Source organism: Echiichthys vipera (assembly GCF_963691815.1).
Source record: "Echiichthys vipera genome assembly, chromosome: 17".
Classification (NCBI taxonomy): domain Eukaryota; kingdom Metazoa; phylum Chordata; class Actinopteri; order Perciformes; family Trachinidae; genus Echiichthys; species Echiichthys vipera.
The window spans coordinates 5,028,788-5,047,723 of NC_139842.1; the positions used below are offsets into that span (position 1 = coordinate 5,028,788).

General features: G+C 46.2%; 1 protein-coding gene across 1 annotated transcript in view; it reads left to right on the forward strand.

Annotated features, from left to right (window-relative positions):
* Nucleotides 1-727: 727 nt before the first annotated feature.
* The window catches only part of nbr1b (NBR1 autophagy cargo receptor b), a gene marked incomplete at its 3' end in the record, with an annotated part of 23,644 nt that continues 5,435 nt past the window's right edge, over nt 728-18,936 (forward strand). Inside the window, exons 1-21 of the mRNA XM_083931204.1 lie at nt 728-905; nt 3,275-3,337; nt 4,250-4,268; nt 4,375-4,397; nt 5,659-5,847; nt 8,667-8,744; nt 8,852-9,105; nt 9,239-9,364; nt 9,704-9,910; nt 11,004-11,163; nt 11,551-11,634; nt 11,799-11,984; nt 12,139-12,252; nt 12,386-12,461; nt 13,538-13,648; nt 14,096-14,272; nt 14,730-15,026; nt 16,138-16,348; nt 16,577-16,828; nt 17,401-17,492; nt 18,116-18,194. Of these exons, the coding sequence (XP_083787330.1) occupies nt 804-905; nt 3,275-3,337; nt 4,250-4,268; nt 4,375-4,397; nt 5,659-5,847; nt 8,667-8,744; nt 8,852-9,105; nt 9,239-9,364; nt 9,704-9,910; nt 11,004-11,163; nt 11,551-11,634; nt 11,799-11,984; nt 12,139-12,252; nt 12,386-12,461; nt 13,538-13,648; nt 14,096-14,272; nt 14,730-15,026; nt 16,138-16,348; nt 16,577-16,828; nt 17,401-17,492; nt 18,116-18,194 (2,900 nt within the window). The 5' untranslated portion in view covers nt 728-803. The remainder of the gene's footprint in view (nt 906-3,274; nt 3,338-4,249; nt 4,269-4,374; nt 4,398-5,658; nt 5,848-8,666; nt 8,745-8,851; nt 9,106-9,238; nt 9,365-9,703; nt 9,911-11,003; nt 11,164-11,550; nt 11,635-11,798; nt 11,985-12,138; nt 12,253-12,385; nt 12,462-13,537; nt 13,649-14,095; nt 14,273-14,729; nt 15,027-16,137; nt 16,349-16,576; nt 16,829-17,400; nt 17,493-18,115; nt 18,195-18,936) is intronic.

Consider the following 18,936-nt stretch of genomic DNA (forward strand, 5'->3'; position numbering starts at 1 on the left):
GGTATTTATGAAAATTAGCACATACCTAATAAGAGTATGCCCTGTTTGCCGTAGTTAACAAACAATAAAAAAAAACGTGTAATACATTTTTTGTTTGTCTTGATGTAAGTAATCAACTAAGTAATAAAGGTGTTTTTTTCATATTTGTGTGAGAAAAATAATCAATAGGTGAATGCACAGAGTATATTTGGGTCTTTTTCCAAACTCTCCTCTATTGGGATTCTTCTGGGCCTTTTTCCCCCTTTACTCAGGACTTATTGAGGAAACAAGATCAGTTAAGTTTGCTTCTGTTGCAATTTGTCCAACTTCTTTTTCATTAAATGAGCGCACTAGCAGGCTATTACTGTTCTTTTTCAAATGTACTTATCGATTGGTAATATATATATATATATATATATATATATATATATATATATATATATATATATATATATATATTCTATAATTGATTTAAAAGATGTTATGCTTGTGTAAAAAAACAACACCACCAGGATCAGATGCACTGCTCCAGCTCTGATCCCAGCTGATGCTCTGACGCTCTCTGGAGGCCACTCTGCGCGTCGCACCGCGTCGCGCTGCTTTTGTTTTTCCCCCCCGCACAGGCGGAGGTGTCGATCGGTGTTCCGGACACATGGTGCAGGGTGGGCGTGTCCGGGACGCTGATGTAAACACAAAATACGCCTCATCCCCCGTCGGATAAGCCAGAGTGGGGCGAGATTAACCCAAATAGCCTTCGTCGGTCGGGCAAAAACGCTCCGTGTTCGTCGTGTGTAATATGCGTTAAGGCGCAGACAGGCCACGCCATGGACTTCTACATCAACCTGAAGGTGAATTTCAGAGGAAATTCCAAAAATTTCCTCCTGTCGGGATCCGAGACCAAGAGCTGGGAGTCGATGGAGGCCATGGTAAGAGAGGGGAGAATCCCCGGGCCCGTTATCCAACACACCGAGCACCGCGCACACGCACAGCCTGCTCCCGCCTCCGTCTGCGCTCATACGCTCTTTTACAGCCCGACCGATCGCCATCGATGGCATTGCTGTGTGCCGCACCACACTGTCGTGTTGAACGTACCGGCTGCAGAGATGCTTTTGGACACACTGTAAGCACCACCGCCGTGAAGCGTGTGTCCTGACCGGGCACAGACCGATAGGAGGGAGGATGCACCGCCGCAGTCCCTACAGGGTTATCATAGTGGTTTGTCGTCATGGAAACACTGTTTACCAGCTCAACATAAACCGATCCGAGCAGTTTGAGTCACACGTCCACCATTTGACATGTATTATTCTGGCCTGGTTAGCTGGTGTTGCAGCCAGGGCACTGTCACAGTCTACAGCTGCATCGTTGCAAAAGGGGGTCAGCGCCTTTGGTTTCAGTCACCATGAACATACTGCAGAATAATAAGGTTTTATTATGGTGTTATTATGGCCTTACACACGTAGGCTATCAGTGAAATGTTAGGTCTCTGATTTTATACCATTTTCTTTGGTTGGGTAGAGGGATTTCATTGCATGTCCCACACACTGCTCTGCTTACGCCAGTGAGGTGGTTAAATTACACATAATTCAAATACTTTGATATGTTTTATTGTCCTGAGAAATGTCTTTGATAAAACAAGTTTCATCAGTTTGAACTGCCCCTTTATAGTTGATGTAATCAGTGACATCCCCACTACCAATTTGCATATCTCTAAACAGCTATTAAAAAAAACAAACCATACATGTACTTATTATATTTCCTTTACACTCATATTTCCTTATTTTCATTATAGCGCGTTTGATGGGAATTACAGCAGATGGGAGCCGGATCCCAAGGCTCTGTTACTTCCTGAGAGTCGTTCAGAAGACCGACCAGGCATCGTACACGCACACCAGCCCGTCGTGCATGTTGGATAAAAGTGTCGATAAAAGCGCTTTTGATGTGTTTTCAGTGTAACAGCTGTCTGTACATCCTGCAGCCTGCTGCTGTCACTGTCACAGCCACAGGAAGAAGCAGAAGTGCCAGAAAGTGTTCATGAGCATGAACCTGGCACTACAGAGGTAGAGCAGGCGGTCAAATGTGAGCAAAATGATACAAAGAACGGCCCTCAAGTATGACTCGCTTCCCTTCGTTCATACCAAAAGAGCCGTTCAGAAGAACCGTTTCATTTGCCAACGTCATGTTTATTCACAGTTATGGGGTTGCCAGGGTTGGACTGAGATAAAGGAGTTCAACGGCATTCAAACGCACGCCCAAATGGCTACGTTTCTCCGTTTACTTACCTGTAACAGCGGTAACTGTCTGTCAAACTCCTCTGCAATACTTGTTTTTTATGGTGCGATTTGCCGGAGGGGACGGGTTCAAACAGACTCACAGTCTCTGGTCTCCTGTAGGCTGCTGCGTCGGGTGTGACCAACCTGGCAACCAGACTGCTGGAATTCAACGATCTTGGTGTTTTGCTCATTCTCCATATTCAACCTTTAACATCTTCCATTCAGTGTTAACAAGAATCAATTAGGAATCGAGAATCATGATCGACAGCACAACTGCAAACCATTGAAAGTACCTGGAACTTGCATTTATAGTGGCACATCCTGAGTAGAGCCTACATTTACTTCCTGGAACTCCTCCTCAAAGCAGGCAGAGACCTGTGTTGTTGAGTCCATGTTCACGCAGTGGAAAGGGGTTAATAGTGTACCCATGTGCTTTAATGAACCTAGTGCCACTGAGAACTGTGAGGGCAAAAGACCGGAAGACCAGTTTTTTTAATCAGGGTTATCGTAAAAGGCCAGTGTCCAGAAAGAAGGTGAAATACGAGCTGGGAGTCGTGCACTTCTGAATTTACGGTCCATCGCTCTCGGCCACAGCAGCCTGGGAGAGTTAATTTGTCTGAGTGCTGCTGAGTCACAGATGTCACTTTGAGTTGTTGTTTTACTAATGACAGAGATGCAAGTGGGTTTGGCGTACAGGTTTAGCGTCATCGGTTCTTTATTTTACATTAATTGCTGAATACTACATGCGACGTGAGCTTTTATTGGTTTGCATCGAGCTTAAAGAGCCAGCAGCAGTGTGAGCACTGCTTCCCTCTGGCTGAGCAGGGACGAACACGAGCCATCGAGTCTTCTCAGAGGTCACACACACACACACACACACACACACACACACACACACATACACACACACACACACACACACACACACCTCGGTCTGAGTCACTGGGTTCATCCTTACTGTAACTGTGACCACTCTGTTTCTGGATCCTCTGTCCTTATCAGACATTTGTGTGTTTTGTGTGCAGGTGAAGCGTTCGTTCGGCCTGTGCAGTCTTCAGCTGACCTATTTCGATGAGGAGAATGAGGAGGTGAGAGACTTGTTGTCCCTTGGCTTTACAGTAAGGCTGGGCAATAACGACATATATTTGTTTTGGTTACTATTTGATTCATTGCCCAGCCCTACTGTACAGTACTTGAGCCTGTGAATGTTCTCATTCGTCCAGGTCATCGTTCTCCTCAAAGCACTTTCAGTCAAAAGCACCTGGACTTGGTTATTTGTCTAGGAAGACGTTTCACCTCTCATCCAAGAGGCTTCATCAGTTCATGTACGCATCTGACCAGGCTGGGACTGGACCAGGACCAGGACCAGGACCAGGCTGGGACTGGTCCAACTAACTGGTGTGAGATCCAGGTATTTAACCTCTCACAAGGCCGATGATGTCACTGAAACCCTTTGTGCTCCAAGTGCCAACAACCATCATTATAGGAGATCCATCCCAGGTGATCCAACAATCTAACCTCAAAGAACAACTGTTGACAAATGGCCTCCTGTGACTCCAACGACGGTCGTTCAGACTCAATAGAGCACTAACAAAGTCGAAACCAACTCCCCACCAACGACTGCCAATCTAACGACGGTCGTTGGCACTTGGAGCACAAAGGGTTTCAGCGACATCATCGGGCTTGTGAGAGGTTAAATACCTGGATCTCACACTAGTTAGTTGGACCAGTCCCAGCCTGGTCCTGGTCCAGTCCCAGCCTGGTCCTGGTCCTGGTCCAGTCCCAGCCTGGTCAGATGCGTACATGAACTGATGAAGCCTCTTGGATGAGAGGTGAAACGTCTTCCTAGACAAACAACCAGTCCAGTTGCTTTTGACTGAAATTGCTTTGAGGATGTACAGTACTTGCTTTGCTGTTATTTTAAAGTGCCCCTTCAATTCCTGAAACTGTATCATCAAACAAAAAATCTTACAAAAAGAATCTCCCCCTTTTTTCTACAGGTGTCCATCAACAGCCAAGGTAAGCAAACAAACAGTCAGAAGACAGGGTATGCCAAACAAATCTATGGGATTAAAATGGATTGCAAATGAATGACGTGCTAATGAATGTTCCTGCTTCATTCCAGTGGACTATGAAGAAGCATTGAAGGTAAGTTGATTTGAAGTTCACTTGTTATTCACTCTTATGTACTTGGGAAACAAAGACAGACTGTACACTACACTAGCTCTGCCCACATTGCCGGTATAATATGTGATAATGTTAATGGTGTAATGCCGATACCAAATTTGGGACTTTAACATAGTCAAGACCTACATTTCACAACGATTCATCCATTCATTTTCTGCCACTTACCTGGTTTTTGAAGCAGCGAGGAAGCAGAATTTACCAAAGTAGAGTCCTGCTGCCTGACACCAACCAGATGTAAACATGGTGTTCTAGGTCGGGTTTAGGCCGTTTTGTTGCTTAAAGCGTAGAGCGTGGGCCGGGTTTGGGTGTGGTTATTTTGAAATCTAATTCAAGAAGTCCTTTAGGAAGTTTGAAGTAGCTTGGTAACCAATATGATCAGTATAGTGGATGGAATAATAAGGCAAAAAAACAAATAAACCATCGATTTCGAGTCAGGTCTCAGTCTCAAATTTATGATTCATGCAATATAGTAGTAGTTGGCTACAGTTGGCAGTATTGTATCGCACTGTTTGGAGGTTTGATGTGGTCATTAAAGTTGTACTCCATAAGAATTTCATCTATTTTTAAGTTTCTATCTATCAAAGAGTGAGTTAAAACAATGGTGATGGATCATTTAACCCACAATGAGAGCACTTCTACTTGCCTTTTTGCTGAGTATTAGAATATCCGTGTCCTTGGCGACATTCCCTGGCTAGGTGTAAATAGGCCGCCATGTTCGTGACGCTGCGGACAGCTGAGATTTTCACTAATGGTTATTCTGCGTTCACTTGTAATTGGAAATCAAGAACTTCCAACTTCTGAGTGAGGCTTGTAGCAAGAGCAGAAGTGTAATGGGAACGTGTGTGGATTTAAGAGGGTAACATATAGGGGGCGGACTGAAAGTAAGGAGGTAAATCTGTTTCAATAAAGTTTACAAAAGAGCAAAAATAAGAAAGTCAACACATAGTGACCATGAACTTGAAAAGCTGGAGGCTCTGAAAGAACAGGCTCGCTTGCAATTACATCTTACTGCCAAAGAGGCCGCTAGAAACAAGGTGTCTCAAATCTTATGGAGTACAACTTTAACTAAACATAACCTAACTAACATAAAGTAAGTAGGCCTAACCAACAACTCCTGAGGCTGTCTGGTGTCTCCCCTCCATCAAAGTGTCAGAAGAAAAACAGCTTAGTTTAGAAATTGATCCAAAAATGGCCACAGGTGACACTAACCTTTGTTTCCCAGAGTGCAGCAAGGCAGGGGAACCGACTCCACATGAATGTGTATGAGACTCGGGGCCAGCCGGCGAGGGTCCCCACCAACAAGGCCAGCGGAACAGAGCCCAAGAGGGGCTTCAGACCCCCACAGCACTGCCCCGCTCTGGCTCAGGTGGTCAGCCGCAAAGTCCAGGCTGCAGTGCCAGAACAGGGCATGGTAAGACCCCAACACACAGCCGATATATCGCCATATTGGGTGAATCTTCTTCTTTCAGGTGTGGCAGTAGCTCAGTCCATAGGTGACTCAGCTAGGAACGCTGACTGGTGGCTGGAGAGGTGCCAGTTCATCTCCTGGGCACTGCCGCGGTGCTGTTGAGCACCAAACCCCCTCTGTCCATTTGGCAGCCCCCTCGCTCTGACAATCTGTATTTCAGGCCTGTGTTTAATGTGAATAATATAACAACAGAGTGAACACATTTTATTTCCCCTTGCGAGATGAATAAAGGAATTCTTCTTCTTTCTAAATTTCTTTGTCCATTTATCAGTCGTGATACCTTAGCTGCCACTGATCAGAACAGGGAAACAATGTATCTCACCACATCTGGGATTTTGGATCCCTGACCCTCAAACTCTGCAAAAAGTCCCTACTCTCTATTCTTAGAGGTAAAAAATAAACAATTTATAAAAACTCAAAAAATGCCATTGTTTACGTTATTCTGGGGCTGTAACGACACACTGAACATGGTATTCAATACTGGGTTCACTAAAAGATTTCCCCCACAATGTTCTTTTAACAAAATGAGATTGAAGAAGAATTCAGAGATATCTTTAATATCCATCCGTCATCTTCAACCACTTGTCCCTAACGGGGTCGTGGGGGCTGGAGCCAATCCCAGCTGACATTGGGCGTGAGGCGGGATACACCCGGGACAGGACAGTCTATCACACAGGGCACATAGAGACAGACAGCCGGACTCCAGAAGGGCCCCAGCCTGGATTCGATCCAGGAACCCTCTTGCTGTGATATATACAGTATAACAAACTGCAAAACAATGCATATTCCCTTTTCTTTCTTAGGTGAAGTGAAACTGAACATATGTTTTGTTTTAAATAACAAAAGCAAGGGGAAGAGTGACAATTCTTTATAGTCAACTATGGGAAAAACTAATCTCGTTGGCTCTCGCACTCACGCGAGCAGGTTTGCAAGTCATCTTTTCAGTGCGGTTTGACCTCACAGGAACTATTATCACTCAGGCAACGGTGAACAGAGTTTCTTACTGTTTTTGTCTGCTCTGTTGTCCTCTCACCTTCGGACTGAGGGAAGCCAAAATGCTGCCACACCTCCGGTTTTAAACAGGCTGCTGCATCCTCAATTTTACTGACTCAACTTTTTCGCACACACACACTAAAATGACATGCATAGCACAAATATTTAAACTAACGCACAGAGAGCAAAACCTCTTCTTAAGACTCAAAAACATGTTTTCTGCTCCACACAAATTTTGCAGTTCAAAGTGGTGCACGGTTCTCTGCATAAGACACAGCAATCTGACATAAAGTCACGTTTGCCATTTCAAAACACTGCCATTCAAGATGTAAATATATCTTCTGTGCCTATGTTGCACTGACTTGTTTGGTGAAAAATCAAATAATAAATGTTTCAACATGGCAAAGCATACTAAAGATGAAAGATAAAGAGTGTTTTTCATTATGCCCGACTGTGTGTAGTTAGTTAGACAGAAATCTGGTAAAATGAATGAAGTGTGTGCCATTTGGTACAAAAGTCCAAAGTATGTTAGTTTGGTTTGCAGTGCTTTATTTTGCTTAATATATGAGGTATGCTGCAGGGTGCGTGTGTGGTCTTGTGAATTGTGTTAAGTATTTTCATAAAACCAGCCTAGTTTGCAAAATTGTGTTTTAGCAATTTGAAAAAACTGTAAATGTACATTCATGATCTTCTCCCTCTGCGGCCGCTGCCTTCTTGGTACCGCTGTCTCCTGACGAGAGGGATGTAGGACGTCAACAAGCAAAGCCATAAGTAGATAACACAATCGACTGTTTCAAAAGAGAATCGCAATTCTCACAGCAAAGGGCCGTAGGTGGGAGTTGAACCCGCAGCTGCTGCCTTGAGGAGCTTCAGCCTCGTCACATGGGGCGTCTGCTCTAACCACTCAACAACCGGCATCATTGCATTCCAACATTATTCATAATCTTACTGATTAGCTTACCGCTGTGCCTTACATAGCCTCTTTATGCTAAGGCTGAATGAGTGTTTCCATTTGGAAAATAATGCATGGAGTCAACCTTTAACATAAACTCAGGACTTTTGTCTCTGTCAGGACCCAGTGAGAATGATGAGTGTAAACTGTGCAGCATACGTTACCATGGTCATATTTCATCAGAATGCATGGATTGCACCACTTCCTCATCTCATCTCATCTCATCTTCATCCGCTTATCCGGGGTCGGGTCGCGGGGGCAGCAGCTTTAGCAGGGGACCCCAAACTTCCCTTTCCCGGGCCACATTAACCAGCTCTAACTGGGGGATCCTGAGGCGTTCCCAGGCCAGTGTGGAGATCTAATCTCTCCACCTGGTCCTGGGTCTTCCCCGAGGCCTCCTCCCAGCTGGACGTGCCTGGAACACCTCCCTAGGGAGGCGCCCAGGGTTCATCCTTACTAGATGCCCACACCACCTCAACTGGCTCCTTTCAACACAAAGGAGCAGCGGCTCTACTCCGAGTTCCTCACGGATGCTGAACTTCTCACCCTAGCACCACTTCCTATCGATTCTAATTTGTTTCTTGTTTTATATCTCTCATTTTATGTTTCATGTCTCGCTTTGATTGTTCGAATTGGGATGGATGTTTTGACTCTCGACTGCTGAACTAGTTTACCCTCGGGTATCAATGAAAGTAACCTGAACCTGAACCTGCACGTTCACATAAAAATGATACCGAAAGTGGCTTCAACATCAATTTTCTGTCTGTTTCTCTCTGATGGTGTGGACAAGCTCAACATCACATCTTGTGTTGACCAGGTGATCCTGAAAGATGTGAAGGGCTCCAAAGAAGAAGACAAGACTCCTCCGGCCTGGTTCACCTCTTACATGGAGAAGGTAAGAACAACCTGGTGGAGCTGACGGGTGTCTTTCAGCTCAAGGATTTAACAAAACACTAAATCGGTGAGCGTTCTCCTCCCATCTCTCCCACTACCCCCCTCCAGTTTAAGGACCAGGTGGTGCGTGAGGCGGTGGAGAAGATTTGCCGGGAGTTCTCTGGACAGTGCTGCATTCACAAGCCCCTGGGAGGAGGAGTTGGAGCAGGAGGTGGGGCAGGTAGAGCGGAAGCAGTGGGAGGAGCGGATGCCCAGCAGGTCCCTGAGGTTTCCTCCTCCACCCTGCCTGGAGCTCCATCCTCTTCCACTCCTCCCTGCTCCTCCTGTCGGGGGCAGACCACGGGTGGAGGCTACCAGTGCAGGTATGTGCTGTCGACAGCAGTCCTTTTGGATTTGTAAATGAGTCACAGCAGCCTTGCTCACCACTCTGCTGCTCTCAGCTTCTCTTCTGTAACTCCTTGCTCTGTCTTCTTCTTCGTCATTCTCTGTGTTCAGTGTGTGTACTTCCTGTACCCTGTGCGAGCCCTGCAGTTTCGCTCATGATCCCAGTCACAACCTGGTGAGAGCCCGGACTCCTCTGTCCATCCCAGAGCACGGATCACCTGCCCCGGACCACAGCAGGTATGGCAAAGCAATCTGGCTACAAACATCAATCTGGCTACAAACATGTTTTTTTTTCTAATATTAGAGGGTTTTTTTGTCTATGAGGATCTCACAGGGTGGGGGTGATTAAAACAACAACGTTCAATCCTCAAAGTACAAATGAGGGATGCCCGCAAATGGCTTTAGCCAAACGCACTGACACCAGATTAATGTGCGTTTACAGCCAAGTGTTCATTTTGCTCTTTCTTTCTCTCTTTCTTGCAAAATAAATGTTCTATGTTAGTGTGTCGCTAATAGCATTGATCCAGTAGTGATGGCCCTATTCGTGTTGTAATAGCAGACCCGTGTCCCTCTCAGGTTTTACAGGCGAGGCGACCGCAGTTTCCGAAAGGCGGAGAAGCAGCGGCTGAAAGCGGAGAAGCGCCTGCTGAAGGCCGAGGTCAAAGAGATCCGGAAACAGCTGAGGATGGAGAGGCGGGGCATACAGTGGAGCTCCTCCCACCGAGATGGAAGCTCCTCCCCTGTGCTTCTGCAGCCTCGAGCAACCCAGCACACCAGCCCTGAGTAGGTTACTAAAATAAACATAGTCCAAACTGGATTGGTTGAAGTACACACTAGAGAAAAAAATGCTATTCTCAAGTCTCAGTAAGGGCGCACTCACACTGTCCTTCCGCACCGGGCCAAAACAGGTTTTTCGGGTAAAGCCTAGTGCATTTGACCAGTGTGTGTGCACCTGCACCGCGCATAACTGCGGTCAGCCGTCCACGGCCCGCCTGAGAGAGCTGGGCTTTTGTAGAGCCCGTTTGCACATGTACGAGCACGAGCGTGCGCACATGTACGAGCACGAGCACGAGGCCTACGGCGGTTCTGACATCATTTATGTGCGCCTGTTCAGACATAGAAAATAGAAAGACGGACCATGCGCGGACATTTAACAACAACAACAATGGCGGCGAAAGGTTCACGTTGGTGTGATGCGGAGGTGGAGTGTTTACTGCAGATTTGGTCGATGAAAATATTCAAAAACAGTCGACAAGATGCACAAAAACTCAGAGGTCTACGGAAAGATTTGGAAACAAAGCCACACATCGCGATGACGTCATCAATGCGTGTGACGTGTTACGGCGTGATGACGTATGGACAGGCAAGAAGCATTTGCGCGAGGCCCAGGCAGTGTGAGTACAAACGGGCCTGGGGCGCGGGGGGAGAGGGAGGGGGGACAAGTACCCTAAAGCCCGGGGCGCGAGTTTTACCAGTTAAGGGACTACAACGGTCCGGCGCTGCATGCCTCAAGTTATTTATGGTGGTACCGTTGATCAGCGTAACAGGCTGCAGCTTGGGGGAACGCCTACCGGACCTAAGTGACAGAGACAAGGGAAAAGAACACATGCAGGGAAACACAGACAGAGGGAGACAAACTCACACAAAGGAAGAGAGGAGGGTACTGACAGAACGAGTCTTGACATGGTGGTTGGGGTACTTGAGTTCACAACTGATGAAAAATGGTGGGAACGACTGCCAGGCTTAGTTTCAAATATATATCAACTAAATTAGATGGAAACGTGCTAAAAATGATCAAACCTAGTCAGAGCGTTGGTAAAAAAATATTTAACAGAACAAGATTGAGACAGAACTAAAGGACTTTTTTCTTTCCCAGGCGTCCAAAGCGTCCCTGTCCCCTGGTGGTTCCAACCATGACGGCTGCATTTCTGGACGAGAACCTCCCCGATGGAACCCGACTGCGCCCTGGGACCAAGTTTATCAAGTACTGGAAGATGAGGAACACTGGGACAATCTGCTGGAGCGCTGATACTAAGGTAAAGAACTCAGCCGTTGGCCAGTCTGCTCTTTAAAATCAAAAGTCTTTATGCTGTTGGGAGCACAAGTGTGTTCAGCAAATGTCATGGAAATGTGGCCGCCGACTCTATTTTCCCCCGCAGACGAAGTAACGCGCGGTGCATGTTGAGATAGGGCGCACTCACACTGTCCGCCCGTCCCGTGCCCCGGGCTTTAGGTTACTTGTCTATTCAATGCGCCTTATAATGCGGTGCGCCTTATATATGAAAAAAGTTTCAAAATAAGCCATTCATTGAAGGTGCGCCTTATAATGTGGTGCGCCTTATAGTGCGGCAAATACGGTGTACTGTTAATAAACTACCATTGATAAGTAAGCATCACATTTTGCCTTGTTTTGCTCCCTGCAGCTGAAGTTCATGTGGGGAAACCTGGCAGTGGGTTCTGGGGACCGTTGGAGGGAAGTGTCTGTTCCCTTCCTCCAGCCAGGACAGGTGAGAGAAAACTTACCATTTTCATCCTCTTTATTTTCTCATTGTAACACTAAATCATCTGGGTGTGCTCAGCGCCATGCTGCTCTGCCCTTCGCCCTGTAATGACAGTGTTTTACTCCTTTTTGAAATGTTGAACATCCACAGAGTTCTTTCTGTGTGTCCAGGTCGGTATAGTGAGCGTAGCGCTGTGTGCTCCCACGGTGGAGGGCTCCTACACCTCCCATTGGCGCCTGGCCCACGCCGGAGAGCAGTTTGGACCCAGGGTCTGGTGCAGCATCGTGGTTGACCCTCTTGCCCCGGCGCCAATGATGGCTGATGGGATACTGGTGTCACCCTGTGTCACACCTCAGGTACAACAAATGGGTGGATGAATGGAAACGGGAATGATGGAAGTTAGACAGTGTCACATGAATGAGTGGATATGAATAAACACTGATCGATGAATACACACACATTGAGACATACTGGAGATATCTAACTGAACAGATCGGACTTTGTCTGCAGGGTAAGAACCCAGTGGCAAAGGATGGAAAAGCCTGTGCAGCCAGGGAGCAACCATTAATGTCAGTGGACCAAGAAGAGTACTACATCCCCTCTGTGGACCTGCTCACTGCGCAGGTAACATAAAGCAGTAACACCGCTGCACACACTGCACCAAGCTGCAACTACAGATCGCCTTGAAGTGAAGATTAAATGTATTTCTCATAGAGCAGCTCAAAAGCATTCTAATCTGTTGTTTCTGATCCCTCAGGATCTTCTGTCTTTTGAGCTGTTGGACATCAACATCGTCCAGGAGTTGGAGAGTGTCCCGAACAACACTCCTGCTGGTAAGAAGAGTTCTTGTGATTTCCAGTTGTTGGTGCTTGGTTAAGGGACATGACCCGTATTTCAACTTCAGTGTCACTGCAAGCCACTGCTATCTTTGAGCCAGCTAGTGTAAATGGGCCGCGAGCTGGGTGAACAAAAAAAGCATTTGCCTTTCTACTCATGCGCCGCTATATCTCTGCAGTATTGCCCTAAAAACTGGCCATAACATGATGCCTTGGTGTCAACCATTCATCCCACACCGGTGCAGGCAACAGACTCCTGCAACTTATAATAGCTGGAATTATAGTTAACACCATCCAGCAATCTGTAACATCAGGCTAGCGTTAAGATGTGTTCAGGTTGCTTCCAATGTTTAGCTAGCAAAATAAATGAAGGCCAAAAAACTCACCCAGATAGTGAGCAGAGCCGAACGCCCTCATTGACTACATTGAATACTGCCGGTTATTGTCTGGTTTTTGTTTTTCCGGGTTCTTCAGTGATAATGACAAATGAGCAGCACACAGGACTTTCGACTTTGTCTCAGGCCAACGTAGCCCTGCTTAGCCCCTGGGTAAACGATTAGCCACATTAACCTGGAAACTGGTCCCAACATGGGCCCAACATGAGCCCACCACGGCGTGATCTCTAACCAGAAGTGACAATGGAAAAGTGACTGGCCTTGGAACGCTCAAGCTCACCCATTTGCAGCGGTGGTGGAGAGTTGGCAATTGAGAGGTCGTATTAAAAAGTTGATACTGATCCAGTTTTGTATCAACGACGCAGGCGTGTGATATTGTAGCAGTGTGAAAAACAGTCGATTAGACAATAAAATGCTCCACAACACAGTTCAATTCAATTCATGTTTATTGCTCACATACTCAATTATACGGGTGTAACCAGAAGTGAAATGCTTAAGTGCCTATCTAGTTGCGCATGGTTCCCACATAGAACAATGTTGTTGTTGTTGTTGTTTTTGTTGCTCTTTTTTATATATTACAAATCAACAAACCCATACCAGTGTAATGTGTGGGTTACGATAGGGACCTGACTGATAAACAGACTTGAGTTCAGTGTCTGACGTCTTTTCTCCATCCAGACATGACTCCATGCATGTCCCCTCTGCCTCAAGATGTCCACCTGCAGGACAAGAGCAGTCCCTCTTTGGGTCTCATCCAGGAAGAGACTGAAGTCATCAATAGCATCATGGGTAAAGGGGTTTTATATTCAAATTTTTTGAATTGGGAACTGGGTTTTCTCTGGGTTCTCCGGCTTCCAAAGACATGCACAGCTTAGGTATATGGATGACTCTAAATTGCCCTTAGGTGTGAACGTGAGTGTGAATGGTTGTCTGTCTCTGTTTGTCTCTGTGTGCCCTCCGATAGATGGGTAGATAGGCATCCTGTCCAGGGTGTACCCCGCCTCGTGCCCAATGTCAGCTGGGATTGACTCCAGCCCCCCTGAAGATGGATGGATGGATGGATGGATGATTCTTATCAATTCATTTTCAATTCAATTTTGATTAGATGTTTGTTGGTAGAGTTTTTTGTTTGTCTGTATTTAGGCACCAGTTGACCTGCTGTGATTGTTCTTGCTGAGAACTGGGGATCGTTGGTCCTAAAAGTGTCTAATGTGTCCACCTGTTACTGGTGCTCAGATGTCTCTCATGGGGCGGGATCTGGAGCAGAGGCAGGCGGAGTCCCGGCTCAGGAGGAAGGGGAGGATGACATCAGTGGGACTCAGTTTGTTTGTGAGACTGTGATTCGCTCATTGACCCTGGAGGAGGCCCCTGACCACGCCCCTCTGCGAGGGTCCCGTGCAGGGACAGGTAAAGGTCAGTCAGCAGGAGCTACCTGCTTTCACACTGTCCTCACATTTGACTCCAGTCTGTTATTGGTGGATTTCCGTCATAGTACGGAACTAAAATACTTGGACATGGTTGTTTGAAAACGCCAGCTTGTTTGCAACATGGAATTCAATAAAGCAGAATATGTGTTTAGTGAAACGCTGCAATAAGGTGTGTTTTCATAAACATTAATATGAATATTCTGATTCAGAATATCGGATGTGCTCCCTTGTTCCACATTCGTCCATGACCATTTGTTCAGGGTACTTTTAAGGTACAGGACATGTTTTGAAAAGTTGTCTTTGGCTTTATTAAATAATTATTCTCACGATGAGTTACGAATGGATGTTGAGACAATCAGTTGACTATATGTGGCATCTATATCCAGCTCGACTCAGCAGTGTTACAGAATCTAACATTGGACCACCTTCTGTCTTCCCCTCAGTGGTGCGTCCAGCTGCTCAGGGCGGCTCCTCCTCATCCTCTTCATCCTCCTCATCCTCCTCCTGTGTGAAAAGTAAAACAGTGAAAACAGACGAGAGCCCAGACAGCAGCCCCAGCACCTCTAAAAAAATCCTGAAACCGTCGGCTACACTGAAGGCTTCCCTCCCTCCCCCACTGAAAGCCTCCCTCCCCGCTCCCCTGTCTGCGACCCCAAACCCAGGACCCGGCCCGAGCTCAGCGCCGACCCCGCTCCTCGCTCCGTCCAGGTCCTCCACACTGCAGGAGCACGCAACCACAGGTGACAGCAGACAACAGAGCGGTTGAGATTCCATTTGACTTAATTTTTACGTGAGAATGAGCAGCATTTGGCTTAACACATGGAAGCACGTTATTTGAATTTTGGAGGTTTGGACTCTGATGACACAACTAGACACAACTTCACTTGTCACAATCCAAAAAGACTTGGCAGCTCGGCTTTAACTTATAATCCTTCAGAGTTCACTTCTGGTGATTTTATAGTACCCGTGGATGCCGGTGGTAACAGAAAATGTTGTTTGATACTACAGTGAACACTCGTAGAGTAGTAACATTGTCAGGTAGTTCAGGAATAAAACAGACAAACTCACATTGTTTTCATAAAGACGTCAGTCAGCAATGTTAACAAAGGGATAGTTTTCTGTCCAGCCATAATCACGTTCAATCATGTATCAAATTTGATTTTTACCCGCAGGTGGCCGACCCTTTGACTTAAAAGTTTAACGCTCTAACCTCAACTATGATCTAAACTATTAGCTAATGTCTGAGTGAATGTCCTTGCTATGCCAGAACCTGCACATAAATCGGGATACCAGAAAAGAAAGGAGTAGAAAAAGAAGGAGCTGGAAACGGCTTTAAACCTAAATAATAATGTACCGTAATGTAATGTGCATATCTGTGCTTTTGTAGCCCCTGTGACTCAGTAAGTCTCTCAATTTACATGTATGTGTTATTAGGAGAGAGAGAGCGCACACGCATGAGCTGATATGGAAATGGGGGAGGGCCCATTCACTGGTCCTTTTCAGGGGCCCAGCCATGTCTGTGGACGGGCCTGCACCTACCCACCCCTCGAAAGTTCAATATTTAACACATTGTAGCTTGTTTTTCTAATCTGTACACAAAAAGAAAGGCAACAATAATTTATGCAGATACCAAAACCGTGCACAGAAGTGCTGGGGCAACAGATAAACTGTTATTTATCAAGACGCACATGCTAAGAAAGGATAAGCTTGGGATTTTAGGAAAACAACATGTTATTGATCTATTTATAATGGCTCACAGTCGAAGACGTCTACTTATGAAATAGGCCCAGTATAGCCATAATCCTGTCCAAAGAGTTTTACAAGTTTTTAGTTTTGTTGATTCCAACACAGTTGGAGGTGAGGAGTCCCACATGGAGAACATCTGTGTGGACTCCAGGGTGAAGGAGAGAGAGAAGGGGCCAGAGGAGGAGAAGGAGAAAGAGGGAGATGAGAAGAGGCACGGGACGAGGAGTCGCTCCTCTTCCACCTCTTCGGAGGATTACATCATCATCCTCCCTGACTGCTTTGACACCAGTCGGCCACTTGGGGAGTCCATGTACAGGTACGTGACTTGTTGGCTCAGCAGTAACAGCACCTTTAGCAGTGCAGTCTACTTTAGACGATACAAAATCTGTGGTGCCTGCCAAAAATGCTTCCATTTCCATAAAACGTAAAGGTCCAATGTGGTTTAGATGTATTTAAAGAATTAGGTAAGGACCTCCAATATAGCGACTGGAAGATGTATGTTGTCACATTCCCCTTTAATTCCCCATTCCTCGTCCCAATGCAGCTCTGCTTTGTCCCAGCCTGGTGACATCTCAGTCAAGACCCCCACAGATCCAGAAACCCAATCTCTCGACCAGCTGAGCAGTTCCACCCAAGAGGGGGAGCTGGGTGAGGCAGATGAAGCCTTAGCAGCTCCGGGGACAGTGGTGTCGGGTACCAGCAGCGCCAACGACATGCTCTGTACATCTCAGACGCTGGACGATGAGCCTTTGACACCTGAAGTGGTGGCACCGCCTAAAGCCATCTTCACAGCAAGGTCAGTATGAAGGGTGGGATGCAAAGACAGCAGCGTGAACGTAATGCACGTTTTAGCGTTGAAAGGAGCCAGTTGAGGTGGTTCGGGCATCTAGTAAGGATGCCCCCTGGGCGCCTCCCTAGGGAGGTGTTCCAGGCACGTCCAGCTGGGAGGAGGCCTCGGGGAAGACCCAGGACCAGGTGGAGAGATTATATCTCCACACTGGCCTGGGAACGCCTCAGGATCCCCCAGTTAGAGCTGGTTAATGTGGCCCAGGAAAAGGGAAGTTTGGGGTCCCCTGCTAAAGCTGCTGCCCCCACGACCCGACCCTGGATAAGCGGATGAAGATGAGATGAGATGAGATAAAGAAAGCTACATATTAAAAAATGCAGGGAAGTAGAGAGAGGGGAGGTGACATGGAACGAACTGATGTAAATGTGTTTTAAGCACTCTGCTGCAGGACCCCCCTGTGCAGCTTCCATTTGAAAATGTGCAGTATTCTTGTTTGTTTGTGGAATGGTTTTGGGGCTCAACTTGTGTTTGTTGCACTGGTTGTAAATACCTGAAAATGTCTTGCTCTCAATGCTGTGCAGTCCAGGAAGCAGTGGAGAAGCAGATGTTGATCCAGTTGTTTCATCCACCTGTGAAGGAGCAGAGGGCTCTGAACTGTACCAAACTGAGGACGGTAAGCACATCGCTATATCGCTACCACTGAAATAACAAGGCTACAGGCCCTTTTACAATCACATGTGAACCCTCTCTGGATCATACAGCCAAAACATGAGGAAAAGAGGTGGTCTTGGTTTTGGGGATAATTCAGATTTTTTACAGACCAATTACAGAATGTTCTGGCAGTCTGTTATCAGGACCAGAAAAAAGTAGCAGGACCAGATGTTGAATTGTCAGCTGGAAAAAAATGTTGCCACCTTTTTCGATTATTTTCTGAGGGGACGCGAGAGCAGAGCCACCTGCAGATCAAAAAACACATGAACAGTGTTCTGCTGGTAGTAATACCATAATAATGCTATTATAGGGCAATTAAGTAAATCTGTCCATTAATTCAAATTGCATTAGAAGACTACCTGCCAAATTAACAGCACACTGATCCCTGTCTACAAACCAATCAATGTCGGGTATAGGGAGACGCAGCTCACGTGGGTGATGACAACATGACGTGGGTTTGTAAGTGACTACTGTGCGTTTAATAGATGTTGAGAGATCAGATGTGAATTAATGTAATTTTTATTTTTGAATCTGGATGAATGTGTGATAAAGTCCAGGATAATGTGATGTTTTGTTGTCCCACAGCCTCTGGTCCTGAACAAACTCAGACAGATGCTACTGAAGCCACTGAAGACACAGAGGAAGACAACCCTGAGGACCCCAGGTCTCTCTCTCTCACACACACACACACACACACACACACACACACACACACACACACACACACACACACACACACACACACACACACACACACACACAAGGCCTCTAGCTAACTAAATCTAAGCTTCCATGATGTAGGTGAAATATTGCTGCATAAAGTCATGGTCATACCAGAAAATAGTACAGCACAATACCACACATTTGGTGACAGCTAGTTGGTTAACCATTGTAGCCGGCAAGCTAATCGCTAATGCGTTAGCTAGCGGGAACATGCTAGCGTTAGTCTGTCACAAAAGCCCCAGAGTACTGATCTGTTTACTCCCTCGTGGCATTTTGTTCTCAGTACTGTAAATTATGTAATTCAATAGTTTTATCTGAGCTAACTGCTAACCAATGGTCAGTCAGCAAGACTCCAGTTTACGTTTGGAATGAGTTTACTGTTAGCGCTGTTGCTAACGTGGCAAAACTATTGGGCCATTTACTTTTGTCTAATAACTGTCTCCAAACCTTTCTTCTCATGAGGAGCACATTGGGGGTTAAACAGAAGTGAACAGTGGCTAAGAAGGTGTGATAGCTTCCTCTCTGGACTCTCAGTTCTCTTGTCCGGTCTTTAAGTCTGACATTACTACCTTTCAAAACACTATTTCAGGGTCCAAAACCTCCGTCGAACAAAACAAACGACAATGGCCGAACCTGTGAACCTTTTTGCGATCTTTTCTTTCTTCAGCGAGAAACCTTTTCAT